Below are 24511 nucleotides of genomic sequence, written 5' to 3'. Positions count from 1 at the left end.
ATGAAAGAGTCGATGACCATGGATTCAGACGTCCACTCGGTCAAGGGTGGATGGTCAACGAAGCATGTGGCCATTATTGCTCTGGCCATCACTATCATCGTGACCACTCTCTGTACCACACTGACATACTTTCTCCATCCCGGGTACGACGCTGGCGGCGATGCTGGACCAGGAGTCGTCACCTTCGGTCCCGAGCCCGAATCCAGGGTCGACTGCTATCCAGATCGCGACGCCTCGGCCAACGAGGAGGAGTGTACAAGGAGGGGATGCGTTTGGAGGCAAGCTTACAGGGACGGGGAACCATGGTGCTATTTTCCGCCCGAGTACGGCGCCTATCGAGTTCAGACTATGGAATCGCAGCCATGGGGAACGCGACTGAGGCTGGAGAGGAACCCAGACTTGCCCACTTTGTTTGGCGGTGATATTCCAGTTCTCATGTTGGACGTCGAACACCAAACCGACCACCGCATTCATTTTAAGGTATAGTAAACTTCCCTGTCATATCGTTGATGATCATTGTATCATTAAAAAAAAAACAAGTTTAGATTTGTTTTTGCTGTTCCTGTTTTTATCATATCGTCATCACATGATATGCGGCATTTGGCACTTGTTTTTAGTAGTCAATTCTTCTCTCAATTGCATTGTATATATGGAATGTACTTGTAAACTCTCTCTCTCTCTCTCTAAAAAAACCCCCACGACGACAACAAAGTAAATTTATAGTGTAGAAATTAATATAAGGAATATTCTGAGGCTTGCTCAATAACTGATTTGCATGCTACAATGGATTTCCCATCTTAATATACTGTATATTTTTCAATGAATGCTGCTCCTGTCTACCGATCAGTCCTTATCGCTGCTAATCTTACGTAACCTTCATCTTCCTATTTGCTCACAGTAGAACAAATCTGCCACTACTGCCAAAGATCATTTACTTCTTTACATAACTACATCACTTGAGTAACGCGATTTTCAGCTCGTGTAGATCGGAGTTCACTATACATACTGAAGGGGTCATGAGTACAAAATCAGACTACAGAATCACACACATTTCCATGTAAACAGGATCAAGTTTCATAAAAGACTTACCGGGTGTGTTGCAAAAGCAAATGCTGTTCGTCAGTTATCTACCGGTTTTTGCAGTTATGCCTTATGGCGTTAATCTGCCTTTGGACTAAGCAAGCCAATAAAAACTATGATGATAGGTTTTTTAATCTTAATGACTCCGTAATTACAAATGGATGATATCTTCATGCTTTCTGTAGTATCAGCGGTTACACTGGAAAAAAATTCGAGATATTAAGATCGCGATCTTTTGCCAGTCAAGTAAAGCATGGTAAGCGCGGCCAATGACATGCTAATTAATCCAAAACGCGTCCAAGTTGCTTTGTTTAAAAACAATTCAGATAAACAGAATTATGAAGGTTTCATCAAAATGGGACCTAAAACAAGTAAATTAGAAATATTAAAGTTCATGTGTCTCCATAAAACAGTTTTATCTGTAGCAAACCATTCTTAATCATGTAAAAAAAAAGAGGTAATCACGTCACAGCCTTAAAGGGATCGCATAGTTTCAGTTGAGACTGATCGTCGATTTCTATTCTTTTTTTTAAATCAGACTAAGAAACCTCTTATGAAATATGAAAGAAAATGTAATTTCAAGAGGGATTCAAAGTTTATTTGATTAAAATTGGTTTTGAAATGGCTAAGATATCTAAAACAAAGCAATCCTAATTAAAAGTGGGTTCCACCTGTTATCAGAGTTGCTTTGTTTCACTTTTTTTTTTGGGGGGGGGTGTCTCAGCATTTCATAACCACTAATAAACTTTGAATTCCTCTTAGAATTGTATACTCTGTATTATTTCACAAGTGGTTTCGTGGAATATCACCAGAAAGATGTAGTCACACATATTTAATGATTACCTCAATTATCATTATTCCTTCTTATGTAGATCTACGACTCGTTGAGTCCTCGGTTCGAGGTACCAGTTGACATGCCATCTCGCCCGCTAAATGCTGCCGAGGAACCAATGTATGACTTCCGCTTCACCAATAACCCATTCACCATGAAGATCATCCGAAGATCAACGGGACAGGTTTTGTAAGTCTCATGTGGGCGTGGCTGATTACGAGATCAAGGCGTGGGGTACAAAACTTGATTATGTGCCATACATAGATTTCTCATTCCTGAGGTCATATCTTGGTCCAATGCCTGTTTGTTTGTTTGTTTGTTTGTTTGTTTGTTTGTTTGTTTGTATGTTTGTTTGTTTGTTTGTTTGTTTTTGTGAATCTTTTCCCATTATTCCTCTCCTCCAGTCCATACCCTTATAATTACCGGACAATGACAAAACTTGGGGCTATAGGGATAAAACACAATAGACCATAAATACAAAATCTTGTCCAAGAAGCTACCGTATGCGTCGGACAGGATTCACTGTTGAAATTGAACTTTTGCAATTCCTGTTTAAGGCCTATCACACCACACCGCTCCTATATAATGTTTTGGATACTGGATATCTGTTATGATACCATGACATACGATTTCTGGTAATGATGGTCACGCTTTCACTTAATGCAATAACACTGTCATACTAAACAGACCGGTGGAATTAATTGACAGTGTGAAAAATGACCATGTGACTAAAATAATCAATCGCCTTTGTAACAATGATTGTTGAGGGGAATTTGTGAGGAAATACTGAAACTGTGGGCAACATCAATTCAATTTCAATTCAAAGTTTATTTCATTTTTTGACAAAACATATATTTTACACTTCTTTTACAGCAGAGAATAAGGTAAACAGAACATTATGCAATGAAAAGACTGTACAGTAATTGAGGACCTTATAGAAATTATACATTGTAGATAAAAAGAAACAGAAGTGGTCGAAATGAAGTGCATGTATAACCTTGCTTAAAGTGCGAAAAACTTAACACTGTACAAGGGCCACAGCCTTCATGCCAAGGTCGGGAAATGATCCCTCTTCAAAATATGGAATCATTAATGTGTACCTTCACTGGTGGCAAGGGTTTTAGATAGTGACGCAACCGTCCGATCGATCGGGAGGCATTCTTTTTAGGTCATTCTTTCTTGTAAACTTTCAAGATATTATTCTGGCAAACAAAATTTTACGATTGAAAGGAAAACCAGATCTATGTTTATGCATCTGACCCATCAGTTTATTATTGAAAATACGATGGCAGTTTTCACAGTTTGATGTGTACATCATAAAATGCGAGAGATCGCAAACCTACGCACACCTATAATCAACTCCAAGACAAAGATAGCTTTTTTATATTTAACTGAGGTGTATAAAACATCTGATAAGAACGCTAACATCGTGGTAAATCTACCATGATGGGTTTTATATTGCCCCGTATGCTCGTAAAAGTCGACATCCTCGAAATCCATTTCTTGAATCACTCATAGAAGATAGACTGAGTTCAACATTTTATGTTCGTGCACAGTCTGAAGTGAAATGGAAACATCACGAAGAGGATGGGAGGGTCATGGTCGAAATGTTCTAGTGGTGTCCTATAGATCTCAATAAAAGCTGAACCTACTAAACTTTGCGCATGTACATTGTGTCATAGCTATTGATATAGTGTCATCTTTAGTCTTGTTGTTACCAGAATTGTCAATCTTGTATACCTTTAACTACCATGATGTAGAGTATCCCTCTCCTTATCTCTTCCTCTCACTTTTCTTTCTTTTTCTCTCCTTCTCTCATCTTCCTATCTATGAACAAATTGAACGCGCACTATACATTTTTAAAAAAAATGATGTTTATGTACATAATATGTGTACGTTATCCATACTGGACGTCCCAGTCAAGCTTTTCATAGCTTATGACGATCCAGACAAAATGTGTAATATGTTTCATGTACAAACTATGTGCATATTTGTGAATAATGTATGTACATGCATTATGTGAATAAATCAAATCAAATCAAATAATATACTTTTCCATTTTTCTAGTGTCCAGTTTCCGATGAATAGCATCTATGTTTAAAGATTCCGATCAAATCAATGATAATTAATTTTGATTTGGTGATGATTACTGGTCAGATGATGAATTGTAGTGACAATAGTATAAATTCATACAGACAAAATCTATGTTCATAAATTCTTCGGGGCTGCAAGAGCTTCTGATAGGTCAACAATCATGCACAGTTAAACAAAAAAGTGTTTTGAGTCTTGATTTAAAGACTGCTTTATCTTGGGATTTCCTGACTTCTAATGGTTAGTCATTCCACAACTTGGGTACGGAGCAGGCATATCACAGCAACTCGTCAGAATGCATATATAAGACAGTGATTCTTTATACATCGTAATAAAGGAATTACATCATAAGTCCTATGCAGGAAAATGCATTCACTAAAGTGACATGACTTTGTGACTTTTTTTGTTGTTGTTGAAGACATTATTTACCATTTGCAGATAAAACAAAAATCCAGCTTGCTTTAGTGCTTCAAAACAACTCTTAAATGTGAGTCAGGGATAGAAACAATCGATGCAAATGTTAATCAGTATAATCAATATCAAGTATTGTTGCATATACAAAATGTGAACAGAAGTCATTAAATAAAGGTTCTAGAATGGACTGTCTACAGTTATGGTAAATTGAGAACAATAGTGATATCTTCTTATATTTTAGGCTTTATTGCAAAATTGTCATATGGGTCATGTGGGTAGGACGTTTTGTGACACAACTGTTCTACAGATGTGCATGAAATGTGATAACTCGAACATTTTGAAATCACTGTTCCGAATGGTAAATAGTACCTTTAAACATTTTACGTCAATTCTAGATTTGATACATCCATCGGTGCTCTCATCTTTGAGGACCAGTTCATCACCATCTCAACTCGACTCCCATCGACAAATGTCTACGGTCTTGGAGAAAACGAGCACCGGAGCTTCAGGCACAACCTGGATTGGCAGACGTGGAGTGCGTTTTCCCGCGATCAACCCCCCGGTGTAAGTTTTGAATCTACTTAAAGGAATATATCCCACTTTTACATTCTAATTGCCTAATGTCCTAATGTAGGACAAACTATTAGAAATCTCTACCATTCTGTTGATTTGGTTTTACTTCATTCATTAAACACAATTGTGTGAAATTAAAAGAAACAAAAAAAAATTATTTGGAGTCATGCATGCTCTTCTTAGAATTTTAAAGTCTCAGTTGATCTGTAAAATATCGAGCAAAATTAGATAAAGTGAAAGAGTCAAAAGGAATGTCATCATTTTTAAGCAAAAATATGTAACAATTACACACAAAATATGAACTTTCAATTAATTCTTGTTCGTATGTAGTCCACTTTCCAAGTTCGTAATATTATGTCAAGAAGTAAACATTACTCTTATATAGAAAACATTCTGATGATACGAATACAAACGGAAAACGAGAAATTTCAAGAAACGTAACCTTTACGTGACCTCTGTCGAAAAATATTTGTTAAAAAGTTGTTACATCCTCCATGTCCTCAAGCCTTGTCCGATCGTGTTTCTATTCTTGCTGATTTCTTTACATGATGTAAAACTTAAATCAAATGTGAATGAACTTCACTTTGGACTCATTATTTCCTTGAACATGTTGAAAATCAATTTTCTTACAGTCATTGAGATCTACGTAGTCATCGTTAGCAAAATGCGAAACTGCATTTGATTTCCTGATCAAGATGCTGCCAATGTCAATGGGCATTGTCAAATCAGATACCTGAATACGTATTTGGCTCCATTAGACACAATAGAGGGGGGTGTGTTGAAGAGATCCTTACTTATGTCATTTTCAATGGGATTTGATTCATATCTCATAAACGTGCTCGCATCACGTAATGATTCCGTTTGATCAAATTAAATTGTACGCAAGCGAGGAACATGTGTGAACTTAACAATAGAACGACTACCGCTGAAATGAGAAAAAAAAATATATGTATATATTGTGCTTTATTTGAGAAGCGCACGGGGTTTCCTGCCGAAATATTATTGTGAGAGCTCGCTATTTGTACAACCAGAATCCGGGTTTTATGGATTTTGTTTCTTGCTCCATTCCAGCAAGATGTATTGACTCACAAAATAGCAGCGGGCGTGCCTGTTTGCCCTTTCCATCCGATAGGTGCTTTGATTTTCTAGAGATTCCTTATGTCATATGAACCAGGCCAAACCTTTGACCTACATTAAAAATTTCATCAGTCACACACCCGAATATGACATTGATACACGCACACATACACAATACTGAGAGAGAATGACCCAGTCTCCGGAGATATGAAAACTAATAGTTTTTTTTTTTCTTTCGAGTCCAATAATGGGAGCAGGAGCTATCCTCGCACTGGGCAGACATTGTCAGATAAATAAGAAATGCATGTTGTATGGAAACCATTATCCGGATACAGCTATATTGGTGAGAACCATTTTTCCCCTCTTTTTTTCCCCCGTTACCGGCGAATAATGATATTGTCTCAGCTAGCTTTTCATGCATGCTTGCCATTTCATGGTGGCCGGGGGTGTTAAAACAGCCTCTACCTCTTACTTAAGGAAGCTAAACTTTTGCTCTGAGGAAGCGAATGTCTAGATTCAAATACGGTTACGCGTATTGCTGTATGCAATATACACACAATATTATTACCTTTCAATGACGAATTTGATTTGATAAACAGACACGTAGATTCTGAGATGCTTTAAGAGATTCAAATAATCAAAGCTACATGTTAATTCATTAGATTTTCCTCTTTAAAGAGACTGTATAGTACTGGTTGAGGTGAGGATTCAGTTTGTAACGTTTTGCGAGATATCTAGAAACCACTCTATGAAATGTTAAAGACCATATAATTCTATAAGGGGAATCAGAAGTTTATTTGATGAATATCGGTTTTGAAATGACTGAGATATCTAAAAACAAGGTAAAACAAAGAGACCCTAATAAACGTTGTGGCCTGTCAATTTTATTTGGATCACTTTTTTATATCTTAGTCATTTCAAGGCCAGTTTTCATCAAATAAACAGTGAATCCTTCTTGAAATTTCATGCTCTTTCATATTTCATGAAGTTTTTCATTATATCACCCCCCCAAAAATGTTATAAACCTGAATCCTCACCTCAACCAGTACTGTACAGTCCCTTTAAGTACGATAGATTGAATCAACTTTATACGACATATGGTTCTTTGTATGCGAATAAAGGATGTGAAATGTGTTTTGCTCAGCGAAATATATCTGTAATACATGGAACCGCTCAAAGAGTAGTGTTCCCGTTTACCCATGTCCTGATTGAACGGTACCGACTGTATAGTAGGTTTGAAACGTGGACTTGGTGCGTACTTTTGGCATACCTGGTGAAAAGGCATCTATACAGTAGTAGTTTGTTATCGTGTTGTTTCTTCTTGTGCCTTCCAGGGTGAGCGAGACAACCTTTACGGAGTCCATCCCTTCTACATGTGTGTCGAAAACGATGCTCACGCACATGGCGTTCTCCTCCTCAACTCTAACGCTCAGGGTAAGAATGATATTTCGTCATAATCACGATTACATTTATAAAGAATTTGATTGCAAATTGGGCTAGGCGTCATTTTCTCTCCAAAAAAGAAAGAGAAAAAGAAAAAAAAAAAAACCGAGCGAAAATGTTCATTCCCTGGGGGGCATTTCATGAAGCATTTTGTCCGACAAAGTTGTCTTACAAATTTACTCTCAGCCAATCAGATGCAAGGATATAAGTAGCTTTTAACAGTTTGTCAGAAAAATATCCGACCAAGCTGCTTCATGAAATGCCCCCCTGAAGGAGTGAACAACAGAATTGAGTGAGTTTAGAGTGAAAATGCCTATTTTCACTCTGGAGTGAATTTTGAGTGAAAATTTTTCTTTTCACTAATTTGGACTGACTTCAGTGATCACGTAAAGATTTTTGAGTGATCCCTCGAGGTCACTCCAAGATAAGTGAAAAAAAAAAACATTTTTACACTCCAAATTCACTACGACTTCACTCTAAATTCACTCTTTTCTGAAATTCACTCCTTCGCGCGTGAACTTTTTCACTTTTTCTGAAGAGTAAAGAGTTTTAAAGTTAGTCCATCATGAGATAGGGAAAAAATAAAATCTTTCCGATGATACCTCAATTGTACATAACAAGGGATATTTTACATCGTTATTAATTGCAAATGTCGAATATTTTCTAATAAGTTTCTTTGTTTTCAACCATTTAATCTCAAATACCTCAACTTAGCAAGAGAGGAATTAACTCATGTTACGATAAAACTCTTTAAATGGAAGAGATAAAGAGAGAGAGAGAGAGAGAGAGCGAGGGAGGGACAAGAAAAGAGGCAAATATTGAAGGAAGAGAGATTAAGAAGAGGCAGGAAAAAAAGTTCTGTGTGGAACAGTATAAATAGTGCCCCTCGCCATGTAGCAGCGCTGAATGCACTGTCAGTCATTCTTTGATAGTGAATTGATATTAATATTAATTAACATTAATATTAGCCAAATATTCTATGAGAAAGATGAACTTGAAAAAGTGTTTACTTTCTTTTAATTTAGTGTCCTTCACTGTTCCTGATAACCCCACAGGAACACAATAAAACAATGATATACCGGGTGTCCCAAAAAAAGCGGAACGGTGGATTTTCGGTAGGGTGATACCTTGCGTTCTAAAAGTGATATATTTTTTGACATCACTAGAAAGACCATCTTCCGCAGAAGACCATGATACCAAAATCGTTGAATTTGGTTAAGCACTTTTTATTCTACGCCAATTTCTGTAAATGCAGTCATTTTCAATTTTTTGCGACTTATGAGATAATAATTTGGGTGCGACACGCTTTCCATACTGTGAAATGTGTAAGCTCGTTGATCCATGTCAACAAAAGATAACGCTTTCATATTGGGAGCGCGCACACACACACACACACACACACACACTGTTTTTTTCCTGGTCCGTGCCCAATGTGAAAGCTGTATCTTTTGTTGACATGGATCACCGAGCTTACACAATATTCACCGTATGGATCGCGCGTCGCACTCAAATTATTATCTCATAAGTCGCAAAAATCCGACGAAATTTGACAATGACTGCATTTTCAGAAATTGGCGCCGAATAAAAAGTACTGAACCAAATTAAATGAGTTTGGTATCATAGTCTTCTGCGGAAGATGCTCTTTCTAATGATGTCAAAAGATATATAACTTTTAGACCGCAAGGTACTGAAAATTCACCGTTCCGCTTTTTTTGGGACACCCGGTATAACTATCAAAAGTTTCACACTTTACGTTATTACTATAATACTCTCTGTTTCATCATGACACGTCAATAATTGCAACGATAAATGTGTAACTATTTCAGCCATTTTTTTCCTGCTGTACTGTTTGATTATCACCTAACATAGATTACACTCTCCAGCCTACCCCAGCCCTCACGTATCACACAATCGGCGGAGTTTTGGACTTCTACATGTTCTTAGGACCTACACCCGAATCAGTCATCCAACAATACACTGACGTAAGTGTTATTTCCTCTTCAGAGAGAGAGAGAGAGAGAGAGAGAGAGAGAGAGAGAGAGAGAGTATATATCATTATTATTTGTTATTATTATTATTATTGTTATTATTATTATTATTATTATTATCATTATCATTACTATCCTTATATATCTTATGTGCAGATGAAGTCAATACTTTGAAAAAACAAACAAACAAACAAGGGATCTGACACCTAATTAAAACCGTATGTTAAACACAACATAAGTATCAATCAAATCTAAGAAAATGACGCTTCAAAACACAATCACAGAGGAGTAGTAGTAGCGGCAGCAGTAGTAGCAGCCTTGACAATAGGAGCACATGTAGTAGTAGTAGTATAGTGTATACAGCATGCGTTTCATCGATCCTAGCTCCACTTCTCTTGTGTTGGTTCCTATACCAGGCCATTGGGAGACCAATGATGCCCCCATACTGGTCGCTCGGATACCAACTCTGTCGCTATGGTTACGGGAACTTGTCCAATGTACAGGCGGTGGTGGAGTCCATGCGGCAGTACCAAATCCCACACGTAAGTGTCACTTACTATTCATGATTTTATCACTTAACTCAAATAATCAAGTCGTTAAACGACGATTATTGTACCTAAAGTCTAGTTCGCACATCATTGCTTTAGAAAGAGCAGGAAATCGGAATTCAAACAAAAATTTAGCAAAGAACTTCAAACTCATCCAAAGACGTTTCTTACGAACTGAACAGAAACAATTTTTAAAGTTCATTTCCATTGCTCTTTTCTTTTTGCATTGCTACTTGGGACTTATAATGGCAAATCTTTCGTTGACTTTTATTAATCTGCCAATTTGAATAAATCATATCCCAGTGGTCGGAATATTACAATCCGAACGATAACAATATAATAGCGATTTGAATATCCGGACGATTTCAACTTCTGGCCAAGGCATTGACAATCCAGCACTCAGACACACACACACACCCACAAACACACTCTACCATCTTCACTGAAGCTTTTCACCCGCAATCTTCGAGATGAAATGATTACATAAATGTTCTTTTTTGTTTCTTTGTTTGATTTTTTCCTGATGCAAAGGGTTTTCATAATATGATGGCTTAACAGTTGGTTTCTTTCTCCCTCTATTATGAAATACTAAATGGAATATAAAACCTCTCCCCAACTCCCCCCCCCTTCTATTCTCTGACAGGATGTCCAATATGGTGACATTGATTACATGCTGCGGCAGTTAGACTTTACAGTTCATCCTGACAACTACGATGGGCTAGGGGAATGGGTAAACAGTTTGAAGCCAGAGGGTACAAGATACATCATCATCCTGGTAAGTGAGTCCAACAGCAAAGTTATGCAACGAACATGAAGGAAGTGGACCCATCTTTGACCCTGGAGTAATTTTAGTGTAGAAATTGTCATCCTCATCCTTAATTGACTTGTATTATACGTTATATATATATATATATATATATATATATATATATATATATATAACGTATATATATATATATATATATATATATATATATATATATATTAACAAAGACAATTATGATTGCAGGGGTTTTTTTTATCTGCTTCTCATTTTCATATGTACTTTGTAAAATCACATTCTGCAATTATTACCAATATCCTGTACATATGCAATGTATATCATTTCTTTGTTTATTTGATGGAAGTGAAAGTAAATTTGAATCTTGAAACTTGAATCTTGAATTTTTGAGTACCTGAAGTTTATTGAGTATCTTACATAATAAAGATTAGATGCAGCTAGTTGAATTATTTAATACAACACCCCCACAAACACACTTAACATAAGATTTACAAGATGGAATGTGTTCCCAAGATAAGGATCCTTTGTATTCTGCTATTTACAGGCATTCAAAATTCTTTCAACTGAAATGAATTGAAATAAATGGTTTATGATCACAAACAACTTTTTTTTTTCAGTCTTCGATCATGAAATACATGCTTTGAATGATTTCACAAACGTATTAGAAAGATACAGTATTAAACCACAGAAATACGCAACTGAGTTTTAATGAGTTAATTGATATCAATCTCATCGAGCCTGCACGTTGCTGATAAGACATAATATTTGCCCCTTTTCCGTAGAAAATAGATATCGTATTCACTTGGAGACCTTTTCCTGTATGTTACATAGGACTTCACAAATGTCAGAGTAGGCACACCACCTACATGACATACATGGCAGTGCAGGAATAGTGACTAAAGATAGCCTGGCAACAGTTAGGTGCGATGAAATTCTCAGACCATTGTAATAAGATGGAAATTGTCAAATTGTCAGTGCTATTTTTTCTTTAGGTATAACAGCTTGATTTTGCAGTAAAGCTCTATTTATTGGATCCTTGTTATAGTTTGATAATTTATTTTTCTTTGTTCTCCAGTCATCACTCTAACACATTTGAATGAGGTAATTTTCATAGGGGTTCCGCATGTCATTGGTTCCTGTAAGCAACAACAAAAAACGAATTAGATATGCTTATTATTACACTCCACTCAGTACCAACTCCCTCTATTCCACCTTTAAACTTGCGGTACGTTTTCCGTATTTCATTGGTTTCTCCCTGGATTATACCTCTCCATTTCCTATCATTTCCTCTGGTTTGACCCTTAAGGCCACCTTTCCTAAATGCTTAGACTTCTGACTGTCACAATGGCTGCCTTTGACTCCAAGTTAACAATGGAAATGATAAGTGCCAATGCTTTGTTTATAAGGAAAACACGGCTTTACTGGCTAACGGGGAAGGATTATGACCATTAATGTGGGCGGATCGACGCTTATTTTTTTTTTCCGGTTTTGTGTTTAGGATCCTGCAATATCAGCAAACGAGACAAGCTACCCCCCTTACGACCGCGGGGTCGAGGAAGACGTGTTCATCCATGACGAAAACGGAAATATCCGTTATGGGAAGGTAATGTTTCTCAACCATGACATCAAAAGCATTATTTACCAATTGCAGATGTGAGTTACGGATGGAAACAACAAATATATATATATATATATTTTTTTTTTATCAGTATAATCAATGCCAAGTATTGTTAAATATACAAAATGGGAACAATAGTTATAATGAAACGGCTTCTGGAATAAACCGGCTGCAGTTGTGGTTTATTGAGGAAATAGTGATAACTCCTTACATTTGTGGCTTAATAGCGAAATTTTTATATATTGTGATACAACTGACTCACACATTATGCGTCAAGTGTGATAACTCGAACATTTATTTTAAATCACTGCTCCCAATGGTAAACATAACCTTGTGTAATAATAATACATCTTGTATAACATTGAATATAGGTTACAAAAGCAATGGCCCAGATGATGTTTTCCTCCGAGTGTGTGCGCTTTCCTGTTTGTGATAAAGCAACAACCAAGAAAATCACCTCATTCCATTTTTCTTTCTTAAAAATTGCAAAAACAAATTCTGAAAGGATATAAAATATTTTCAGCATTAAAATGATGTACATAAATTATAAAAACCTGACTCTCCTCTTCTACAATAAATCAACTTGAACTTGAACTTGAACAAATAAGTGATAAAAAAGCCAACTAATTAACTGACAATAAGGACGGTGCTTATCGACACTGTGTCTGCTATTGCCCGGTCAAGTTCTTGCCTGTACATTGTACTGGGATGTGGGGGCGCTGTGGCATAGTGGATAAGACTTCCGACTCCTAATCAGAGGACTCGAGTTCGATTCCCGTCCAGTGCTTACGTCCTTGGACAAGATGCTTTTAACCACCACATCTCTTTCGACCCAGGTTTATAAATAGGTACCTGGCAACGCAGCTGGGATGATAATAATGGCAGGGCCCTCTGGTAGAACAGTGGCAACACTGAAGAGGCTACCCTGAATAAAGAAGACCTTATTGTTTATAATGTTATCATTATAACTTTTTTGTTTGTTTGATGTTGCCTTTAAAAAAATTCTGTTTCTGGACCAGGTGTGGCCGGATTACCCAAATGTCACTGTAAACGCCTCATGGCCGTGGGATGACCAGACGAGAGTGAGTTATGTTTATATCCACTGGTAAATTGATGTTGGTACGAATCAAATCTTATTGTGGCACTTAAAGATACCGATTTCGCGCTATAATCTAACTCTATAAATTCAGACAATTTGGTTGTTCTTGCTTTTAGATAACTGCACTGTTTGTTTTTCACTATCATGATAAACGTAATAATGTGGAAACAGATGGTCATAATTAACGTATTTTGTTCAACAAATGAATTTTACAATCACTGCCATTTTGGTTATAATCTGTTGTTATAATCATCATTGTCCATGTTATCTTTGTTATTCTCATTATTACCATTGGCATACTCTGTTGGTTTAATATAGAGCCAATTATCCCCGATCCTCTCACTACTCAAAGAGTTGTTGAAACACATGGAGTTTCAGAATATTGTATTCTCATCGCACTTTGATATTTTCTGATTTGACTTTCAACAGTGAAGCCGACGATAATAAAAACGGTGTCACACAGACCTGGGCAGACACACATACAAACACACACACACACATACACACACACACACGCATTGTATATACATTTATATATACGTAATATGATATATTCTTCTTTGATATAATATAACATAATATAATTATCATATACGTATATCACATTATGAATATATCTGTCCACATACATACTGTATTTCTGTGTTCCTGTCATACCAGACATTCCGTGCTTATGCAGCTTTCCCAGACTTCCGAAGGCGATCTACAAAGAACTGGTGGTTGGAACAGATCCAGAAATTCCACGACGAGGAAATACAGTTTGATGGTATATGGATTGTAAGTATATCTAGTAAAGCAATCTCTCTATCTAGCCCAGTTGAACAGTGGTTTTATAATTTGACATTCTCAGATATGGAGTTACGTTGCGCTATGATGAATAGTAGGAAAACAAAACAAACAATTCATTTCTACCTCTTTCGTGATTGTATTTTGTTGAGTAGACTTTAGATGCCAACGTAGTTGGATGAATGAATGAACGAATGAATGAACGAATAAATACATGAATATATTGATAAACGAATGAATGAATGTACAAAGATTAACAAAACGTTAAAAAAGTTTGAGGTTATGAATCCTTAGCATTTTAAAAGTTAGTTTTATTAAGTGTTTCTGCAAGGAGATCTGGTTGTTTTTCTTTTCTAGGTTTTTATGTTGTCTTATTTGGCTTCTATTTTCACCTTTAATTTGATTGATTTTCTCTTTCTTAAAATCATTTCTCTTGAATCTAAATAGGATATGAATGAGCCGGCTAGTTTTGCACACGGATCAGTCACAGGTTGTACCGACAACACACTCGATAATCCACCCTTTCTTCCACGTAAGTGAAAAAAAAAAAACCTTCCATGAGGGTGGAATTTCTTTCAGTCCTAAAAAATCGACCACTAGAGAGCAACAACAATAACGGAAACACAAAGTTGTACCGTACGTCCCCCCCCCCCCAAAAAAAAAAAAAATAAATAAATAAATAAATAACGGGGCCCTCCGCAATGATATCTTTAAAAATATTGCATCAATCTAAATACAAATTCAGGGTATGAAACTCTAACTCATTGCTCACATCTTACAGAAAACTCCCCTTCGATTTGCTTCAGTGGTCAAAGAGAAATGAGGAATTTTGTAGAGGATGTCGGGAATCTCTTCCATCCAAATTCTGTCTATTATTCACACGCAAGAGCATTGGATTGCTAAAATTGGAAGAATTAGACTCATGACATGCTTTACAACAATCCACATTTCTCTGTGACCGCTTAACCAAATTGAATGGGGTTTTCTGCAAAATAGAGCTAAAATGTTATATTTTAAGACTCTGAAGTAACATTTAAAAAGATTACTCATATTGGGTGTTATCAATGCGAAAATCTGATTTTTTTTTTCTTTTTGGGGGGACATGCTGCATTAAGTCGCCCCAAAAATTACAATGAGATTGTCGAATTAATAACACCCAATATGATCAACCTGTCTAAGTCTAATGAGTAGAAAGTCGAACCAAATCTGTCAAGTTATGAACAACTTAAATTTTACAAAGAAATAAAGAATAGATGAATAGATACAGTGATCAATAGAGGGCGGTATTAATTTGCAACGAACTGCGTTTTCTCTACTCTCGTGCAGGCATAGCCGGCGGCCCGATTTATGAGAAGACGATTTGCATGAACTCTTTATCAAACCTGGACGAGAACAACATGGAAACCCAGTATAACATGCACAGTTTGTACGGCTGGAGTCAGACTGAGCCAACCTTTGAGTGAGTTCTAAACCCGTTCACACTTTCAAGGAAGGACATTGGTATACGTACACACACATTCATGATGTTATTATCATCATCAAGACGTGTTTAATTTTTAAAATCCATATTCAATCTCTTTTCCAAAGTGTAAAGAAAGGAAAATGCATTATCTATTCAGTTGTCGCTTAAGTACTAGTCAACATGGCAGCCTACGAACTGCAATAATACGTATTCGCCACTTTTGTGTTGATGTGCGAAACTGCTTTCTGATCTTTATGAAGGTTGCAGCCATGGTGTTGGGTGTCTTGAATGCTCCACAGTTCATTTTCAAAGCCTAATGCGTGCGTTGAGTACAGATAAGCACAGAAAACCCCACAGTGTTGTGTACAATGTCCAAATTCACTAGCTCAGAAATGGTTTCTTAATTTTAGAGTACATCGATCAACGATGAATTCTTAGATTTAATATGTTGCTGTTGTTTTAACCTTGTTTTGTTTTGCTTTGACTCCCACAGCGCTGCAAGGAATGTTACCGGCCAACGAAGTCTGGTCATCTCACGATCTACCTTTCCGAGCAGTGGAAAGTACACGGGCCATTGGTTGGGGGATAATACTTCCATCTGGTCTCATCTTTTCCGATCCATCATTGGTAAGCGGTCAGGAAGGCTAATATCATTTGGTTTATTTGATGGATAGGGAGACTAAATGATTTTTTTCCCCCTTAGGCATATTGTGTCCATTGAAACGGCTGAATATTGTTGAATTGCGTATGAACTGCAGACGGTAAGAAGCCCTCTCAAAAATATGTTGTCTTCTCAGGTGAATTCATCCATACAGCATTCTAACGTATATAGACGTGATAGAGCAGGTAATGAGGGAGAAAAGAAACTTTATTTGACAGTGTTTTGTGTTCAAAGCTTCTTCAGGTAGCAGAGAGGGCGACTGTAGCTCCAATCAGTAGACGTTTATTGCAACTACAACATCCATCCAACAACTATCAGCCTGTCTGAACTAGATCTGCTGGGGACAATACACTTTTGCAAACTTTTGAAGAGTAAATTGAATTGAATTGAACTGAATTGAGATGAATTGAATTGAATTGAATTGAGTTGAATTGAATTGAATTGAATTGAATTGAATTGAATTGAATTGAATTGAATTGAATTGAATTGAATTGAATTGAAATGAAATGAAACACCACAAGAAAATACCCCCTTAGAGTTTCTTTCAGGAAAAAAAAAGAACAAAACTCACGCACAATGTAAACATCTTCTGCATGCAGTTGCATGGGTTTTGCGTGGTAAGGTATAGATGCAAAATTTTGTGAACTGTAGGTACCTGATAGAAAGCTTTGTGGAAAACAAGTAAGGGTATAAAGTACATTATATAAAAGCGACTCTCAGTTGCAACTACAAACCTCCCTTTCACGTCAAGTGACAGTGGCTTTAAAGTTTTCTGTTTGTTTTTATTCTGTGCGTTACAGGAATGCTGGAGTTCAATCTTTTTGGAATTCCCTACGTAAGTTTGGATCTGCCACTTTATACAATACATCGTGACAAATCACTTTGTTTGTTTGTTTGTTTGTTTGTTTATTTTAACCTTATCTAGAGTAGAAAAAGAGAGAGAATAAGAGTTGTTTATGAAGGGACAGGCCCTCTTATGATATGTTGGAAAGACAGCTGATGTCAGGTGGAAGAGCCATAAATAGAATAGATAGATAGATAGATAGAGAGAGAGAGAGAGAGACGATGACAGAATATATATATATATATATATATATATATATATATATATATATATATGTGTGTGTGTGTGTGTGTGTGGGTGTGTGTTCTGTAGATTATGTTCATTTTCACTTCATTGCACGTTTAATCACCTCGCTCCAAATGTATGACCATTTGCCTAGATCGGAGCGGATGTATGTGGCTTCTTTGGTGATACCAGCGAAGAACTGTGTCGCAGATGGCATCAGGTCGGAGCCTTCTATCCATATCTGAGGAACCACAATGGACTGGGATACATGGTAAGTCTACTGTTTCCTACGTAACCTTATTTTCCTCAACATACCTACTGATCATCTCCTTATGGATAGCATTCGAAGATTTCTTTAGCCAGTATGTATGTTCAACATTTTTCACGGGGGTGTGTCTGTGTATGCCGCTAACGGTTGGATGCCGTTTAAACTTAAGAAATCTGTGATCGTCACTTGACTTTTTTGGTACCTCCTGTGCATCAGAATTTACCTCGGAGCGATCGAACAACTACCGTGAAAGATGAGTGTTTTGCTACATGTGTACAAATCTATTTCATGTGACCGCAGCATATTACATGGTAAGCATTAGTCACGGTACAGGTTATACGTTAAAAACTACACGTACACCATAAGGTTTAAGGTAGGTCCTAATCATTATCCAGGGTAACATTTCCTTTGTAATTTGTCGTTCTTCAAAGTATTTAGACAAGGTAAATCTAAACTCTTTTCTTCTTCGTTTTTCGCAACTTTTGTTTTACTTCCAAATCTATCCGAAACTGGCAGCCACAGGATCCGGGTCACTTTGGGGAAAAATTCGCCATTGAGGTTCGTGAGGTTCTTCACATCCGGTATCGGCTGTTGCCCTATCTGTACACACTCTTCTACCATGCACATACCACCGGCTCGACCGTCGTACGATCACTAATGCACGAGTGGGTAGCCCCTTTAGATGATGACAATATATACACATGTAACCACTTTCCTTTTAGAGACGTGCTAAATGTTTGGTTCTTTTTATTTCATTTTTTATTTTCTAAGGCCGAAGGGTTTCAAGTATTCTTCCAGAATAAATCGACATTTTCTGTTTAATCAGGACGTTTCTGCACAGTGGAGCTAAATCCAGGCTATTTTCCACCACAAAATTTGTTCATTTTTCTGTATGTCTAACCACCTAAGTAAAACAATACATCAGACGAACCGGCCTCTAGTGCATTCAGCTTGATTGGATTTTACAAAGAGAACGTTCCCTTCAAAAAATACATTTATTTAAATTCTCTCAGTACTAGTGGTAGTGTGAATAGAGGGTGAGATGAAGAGGAACTTACAGACTCATCTGTTTATTATCTCATCAGAAACTGCAAAATGTAAATAAATTTATACAATACAATGCATTAAATATAATATATAAATTATTGCCCTTGTATCAATTTCTTGGCAAACAAGCAATGATTACTCTCGATCCATGGCAACTATACAGACTTCAGCTTTTGTAGGATTATCCGGTCTAAAGACGAAAGTATTATGACGAGGAGAATCATGAAAAATGCAGGATAATCAAGGAACATTTTCACATCTCTTGACCAGTGTTAGGTTCAAAAGAGGTCCGTTTTGTCATAATCATGTAAATTATTCGTAATGGGAGGGAGGCTATTTTACTTTGCTTCGAATTCCGCACTCTATGCATCATGTGCTCTCTTTTGCTAAAAGCTGCTCGTTCAGTGGAATAGAATGAATATTCTTTGTACGGATTGAAAAGACAGTTAAATGAAATTAATTTCAGGTTCTTGTGCAGATTAGAAGAGTCATTTCAGATGTGCATTCTGCAAGGTTGCATTCAACTTAAATTATGAAGTTACATTGCGATGTTTCTGTCCGTATTCACAATGAAACGATTCAATATCAAACCGGGTATAAAACAACTAATGAAGCAAGACACATTTGATATCATATTACTGTTTGAGGAATGTAAGGTAAACACCACACAAGATGTATCTATCCTTCTCTTCTTCCAATACTTTTTGTAATACAAGCTCCTTGCTCATGCTCTTTTTGTCCTGCAGTATCCACATCGGTAACGTTTCACGTGATACCTTCATTGTATATATGATTGATTACTTTGTTGTCCACTTTGGAAATTCTTTGTACATATGATATCATATAAACATTCAATACACCACAGGTACACCACAAACATATCACAAATTGAGAATGCTTGTAAATACAAACAAAATATGTAGATTGCAGCCTGCATATGCTCCACTTCATAATGCAAATAATTATCATTGTATCCTATTTTCCTTAATTCAGATTCACATCCGATAGCTACACGTGGGACATTGACAGACAGTTCATGTGGGGAGGCGCCCTTCTCATCTCGCCCGTTCTAGATCCAGTAAGTTACCCTCACTTATGCCCTATGAGCCATTTTGGCAGACGTCACATTTTACTAACATTTCGGGTATTTTCATTCCTTGTATGTACTTAAGGTCTTCTATTCTATGGCACGGTTGGATGCTTTTTCTGTGATACCCTACGGTGCTTACAAAGAAAACATGATCAGCAGGACAATATTTGATTTTCATTTGGCAAATAGACCTTGAACATATACATTGGCGTGACATGAACAAGTATAAGGGAGAGAAGGAGGAAGATATAGAGAAGGTGGAGGGGGGGGGGGAGGAAAGAGACCATGGAAAGGAGAAAAAAACAACAAGCAGGTAACTGGAAGCCCTCCAGTACGTAATGGTCTAATGATAAGTATGACTTTGTCTTGTCGTAGCAAAGTCTGGAGAGACTTGCCAGTAGAATTGATTTGACAGCCCGGATATGGGATGTTGATTCAATGAGGGATCTTGCCCCCCCCCCCCCCCACCCCCACCCCCCCCCCACACACACACACACAGCAACCCGCTTTGCCCCCTGCTGGAAAGAACACAGTATCTCACAGTGTGAGAACCACAGTGTGAACACAGTGTGAAATTTGAGGGTTTGAACAGTGTGAACAAAATGAGAGTCGTCAATTCACATTGTAAAACAAAGCATTACCATATGAACACTCTGTGAAAACCACATCACAATGTGAAATCATCTTCACATTGCTAAATTCGAGGGTTTTCACATAGTCGACTATAATGAACACACTGTGCGGCGGGACAATGTGTTCTTTCCAGTAGGGGGCCCGTTCACCCCCTTCTGACGCCTATCCAACTATTCCCTTCGAATCAAACTACATCGAATATGGCATCAGAGAGATGCGGTACAGAGCATGTCAGTGGCTTTGTCCATTACAGCATGTCACTGTCAAAAACTGAAATGTGTCAACTTTTGCACTGACGATTGCCAAGGAAAGGCATCCATGCTGTATGCATACTGTTTGCTTTTCACTAAAATTTACAGTTATTACTATTCTAAGCTGAAATTTGCTGCATTATGACAAATAGGCAGAGTGAGTTGAGAAAGATTCGAGCACAGGAAGAAGAATTATTTTCACTATTTTATATCTTCTGACGCCTACCCGACTATCCCCCTTCGAATCGAACATGGCATCCAATTTTGATCAAAGCATCAGCGAGATGCAGTAGGTCCCCTACAGAGCATAGCAGTGGCATTGTTTCATACAGCATGTTACTGACAAAAAAACTGAAATTTGTCAACTTTTGCACTGACAATTATCAAGGAAAGGCAACCGCGCTGTATGCATACTGTTTACTTTTCACTAAAATTTACAATTATGGCTATATTAAGCTGAAATTTGCTGCATTATGACAAATAGGCAGAGTGGGTTGAAAGGTTTTAATGAAGAAAGGTTAAAGCACAGGAAGAAGAGTGATTTTCATGATTTGTATGATTATTTTTTTTTCCCGAGGAATTTTAGACGGAGCCTGAAACGTATAACGGCAGATGAAAAATCAATAAGCCCTCAATTTTCATGTATAGGCCATGCGTATTTATAGTGCAATATATATATACAACCTGTATATATATAGGTATTACTCTAAAGAAAAAAAAAAGCGATTCTGTTTGCTTTCGAAATATAAGTCTACGACTTGTTAGAACTTCATACTGTGGGGCTTTACAGTGATAACATTTCAAGGATGTTGGTGGTATAGTGAATGTTGCTAAAGATCGCTGGGAGGCCTAGATGTGTAACAATTATTCAAACATGTTTATAATCTATATTCATAAGTGAATGTTTTATTAATGCTTTTGTTTGATTGTTTTCGGCAACGAATAATAAGTAATCATTCGGCTTTTTCTCCAACAGTATACTTATGAAGTTAATGCCTACTTTCCCTTCGCCCGATGGTACGATTACTACAATGTGAGTTGAGCATTAATTTTATTCACAGTGAAGTTACTATTTATGCTGTAATTGAGCATAGTTTAATATACATTTTCATGAACGTTTTAGTTACATAGGATCAGCTTCACTAATGGGAAGAAATGATTAGTATCTAATATCATATATATATATATATATATATATATATATATATACATATAATCATATGTATATATATAAACCGTAAATCCGTTTGACCACTAGTTTTGTTTAAAGTGCAAAGTTCATTAGATGCTCTCTAATTGTGGAAAATACCGAAAGCAACCCCACAAATTTTAATCTGTTTTTATTGTCACTGTCTCTTGTCTCAACAAAATGTGCATATAGTGTAATAGTTTATCGCACCCCCAGTCTGTTAGTATTGTAAATTTGCTGCTGAACATTATTTGCCACACTCACTGTGGCAAATATGTTCATTTTGATAATATGCATCGTTTTCTTGTTACCATGACAACATAGTATGTGCATAATATCCTATTGAAGTTGTTAAGGCATCCACTATACATTTCAATATTTTTGATTCATTTAGTTCGATCTGTTTCTCGCTTCTCCATCACTTGTCAGTAGTAGTTATGTTTCCCCTTTACTTATTCTAGTTCAGAACCCACTGGTCCTGTGGATGAGGCTCTGGGTTAGTAAATAGGAGGTCATGGGTTCAAATTGTGCTAGAATCTTATATCCTTGTGCAATTATTTTGCTTTGCCCATCATAACGTACGTTAGGTATACGCGCGTAAGAATTGGCAAAACCAAGACAATTGTAACAACATAATCCTATTTTGCTGATTACACTTACGCTGAAAATAAGCTTTTTATACACCACTTTTCATTATCTTTCTGCTCTTTGGACCTTTGTACTAATTTCGTTCTCTGTTTTGTATAGGGCAAGGAGGTTTCGCCAGACATGCTCGCCGTTGGGGGCGGCGTGACTCTTGCAGCCCCCTCAGACCACATCAACCTTCACTTGCGGGGAGGCTACATCATTCCGACCCAGCAGCCAGACAACTCGACCATGTTCAGGTGAGCAAATTGTTTGCATAGACTCTGCAAATCGGGATTGATCTTGATGATCAAAGGTCATGTAGAGGAGAGGAGGCGAGAGAACAAACAAATAGTAATTCATCAACAGATGATATCAGGCAATGACCCATTGTATTCGTGTATCTTTTACTAGTAATTGCTTGTAAATTTGATAGAAGCACACGTGCTTATGCTGTTTCAGCAGCGTAACTAGTAGCTATTATCCATATTTGCGCCACACAATAATAGTGTTGGTGAATTGCTACTTTTCGCTCATTCACTCACTAATTCGTTTATCTTTTCCATCTGCAACAAAACATGTCAAAAATATGCAAAATATGCCTGCATTGTTTTTTGATACTAGATATAAGTGGATATAGACATCGACATTAATGCAAAATATGATATTGAAATTCATGGATTCACCTTTGATAAGGTAAAAACAGGACGCACAAAATCACTAGATCGGACAAACATGAAATGCATAATAAGCTTATTTCAAATTGCAAGCATTTTCAACGAGTTCATACAATGTAAAGTAACAATCATGATTTCCTAACTCACCCCCCCCCCCCTCCCCAGTCGACGGAATCCGTTTGGTCTCATCGTCGTTCTCGATGACGAGATGATGGCAACCGGAAGTCTGTTCTGGGATGATGGGGAATCCATAGGTAGGTTTCCAAGAAGACTACTTACAGTATACTAGTAGTGTGATACCCTTATGCTGTATTCATTGACGTATGCTCTAAATCATCTCAGGTGTAGGGAGAGGAGGGAGAGAATTGTCTAAATTCCTTTACTGTCCTTAGATTTACCTGAGGAACAAATTCAAAATAAAGATTGAAAATCTCAATCTGATAGATTTTAAAGTCAATCTAATCTTTAAGTCTAATAGTTCATTTGTCTACCCCGTTTAGAATCCAACCAAATACAGCACAACCTCTAGAGGTTGTGCCGTGTTCATGCCAGATGATGGGGACTTTAAACGGTCTCGGCACAAAGCACTAAGGGTGGGATTTCACGGAGCACGCGAACGATTTGCGAAGGACGCGAATGACAAAATCCAACATTCGGAAAAGTTTTTCTCCGAATGTTTTCCGACAATGAAGCCGAAAACTATTCTTGCGCAATTTGTGCGAAGTTCTCACGACGTATGTGCGATTGTCGTGTGTATCATTGCTAAAGTACAGCATGTTACGTACACGAAGAACACGCGACGGAAATGCGAACAACGAAACATTTTCAATAATCATGGGAGAAAATGTAGCAAGGAGAGGTGGAAGCAAGAAAAAAATCAACTCAAAAAGCTTTCTTGAGTTGATTTTTTTTTCTTTCCTGTATTTCTCCTTTCTTTTTCTCTCATTTCTCTATCGTGTGTTTGCCTACATTTTTTCCCCCTAGGACGTATCTCCACTAGTAAAGCATTTGTTCCTTCTTTTTTTTTTTTTTTGCAGTTCCTCCAACACATAATCTCTATAGTTCAAATGAAATTTACATACTTAAAGGGAAGGTAAACCCAAAGAACAATGTGGAGTGAGTGAAAGCAGCAACATTAGTAGAACACATCAGTGAAAGTTTGAGGAAAATCGGACAATCGATGCAAAAGTTATGAATTTTTAAAGTTTTG

At 37.1% G+C, this 24511-nt stretch overlaps 1 protein-coding gene across 1 annotated transcript in view; it reads left to right on the top strand.

Moving 5' to 3' along the window:
• Positions 1–24511, top strand: part of LOC139732314 (maltase-glucoamylase-like) — a 59766-nt gene continuing 35255 nt past the window's right edge. Inside the window, 20 exon segments of the mRNA XM_071643184.1 lie at positions 1–480; positions 1953–2101; positions 4813–4981; positions 7402–7501; positions 9380–9492; positions 9915–10040; positions 10690–10821; positions 12326–12430; positions 13465–13527; positions 14205–14321; positions 14778–14862; positions 15657–15789; positions 16286–16419; positions 17254–17288; positions 17677–17793; positions 18307–18455; positions 19831–19915; positions 21788–21844; positions 22748–22884; positions 23467–23555. Coding sequence (XP_071499285.1) covers positions 1–480; positions 1953–2101; positions 4813–4981; positions 7402–7501; positions 9380–9492; positions 9915–10040; positions 10690–10821; positions 12326–12430; positions 13465–13527; positions 14205–14321; positions 14778–14862; positions 15657–15789; positions 16286–16419; positions 17254–17288; positions 17677–17793; positions 18307–18455; positions 19831–19915; positions 21788–21844; positions 22748–22884; positions 23467–23555 — 2575 coding nt within the window.

This window comes from Diadema antillarum, unplaced genomic scaffold (assembly GCF_040938485.1).
Source record: "Diadema antillarum isolate AM-2024a unplaced genomic scaffold, OU_Dant_1.0 seq00000413_RagTag, whole genome shotgun sequence".
In the NCBI taxonomy this organism is placed as follows: Eukaryota; Metazoa; Echinodermata; class Echinoidea; order Diadematoida; family Diadematidae; genus Diadema; species Diadema antillarum.
The sequence above is the reverse complement of the archived record's forward strand: the minus strand, read 5'-3'. Positions and strand labels throughout refer to the sequence as shown.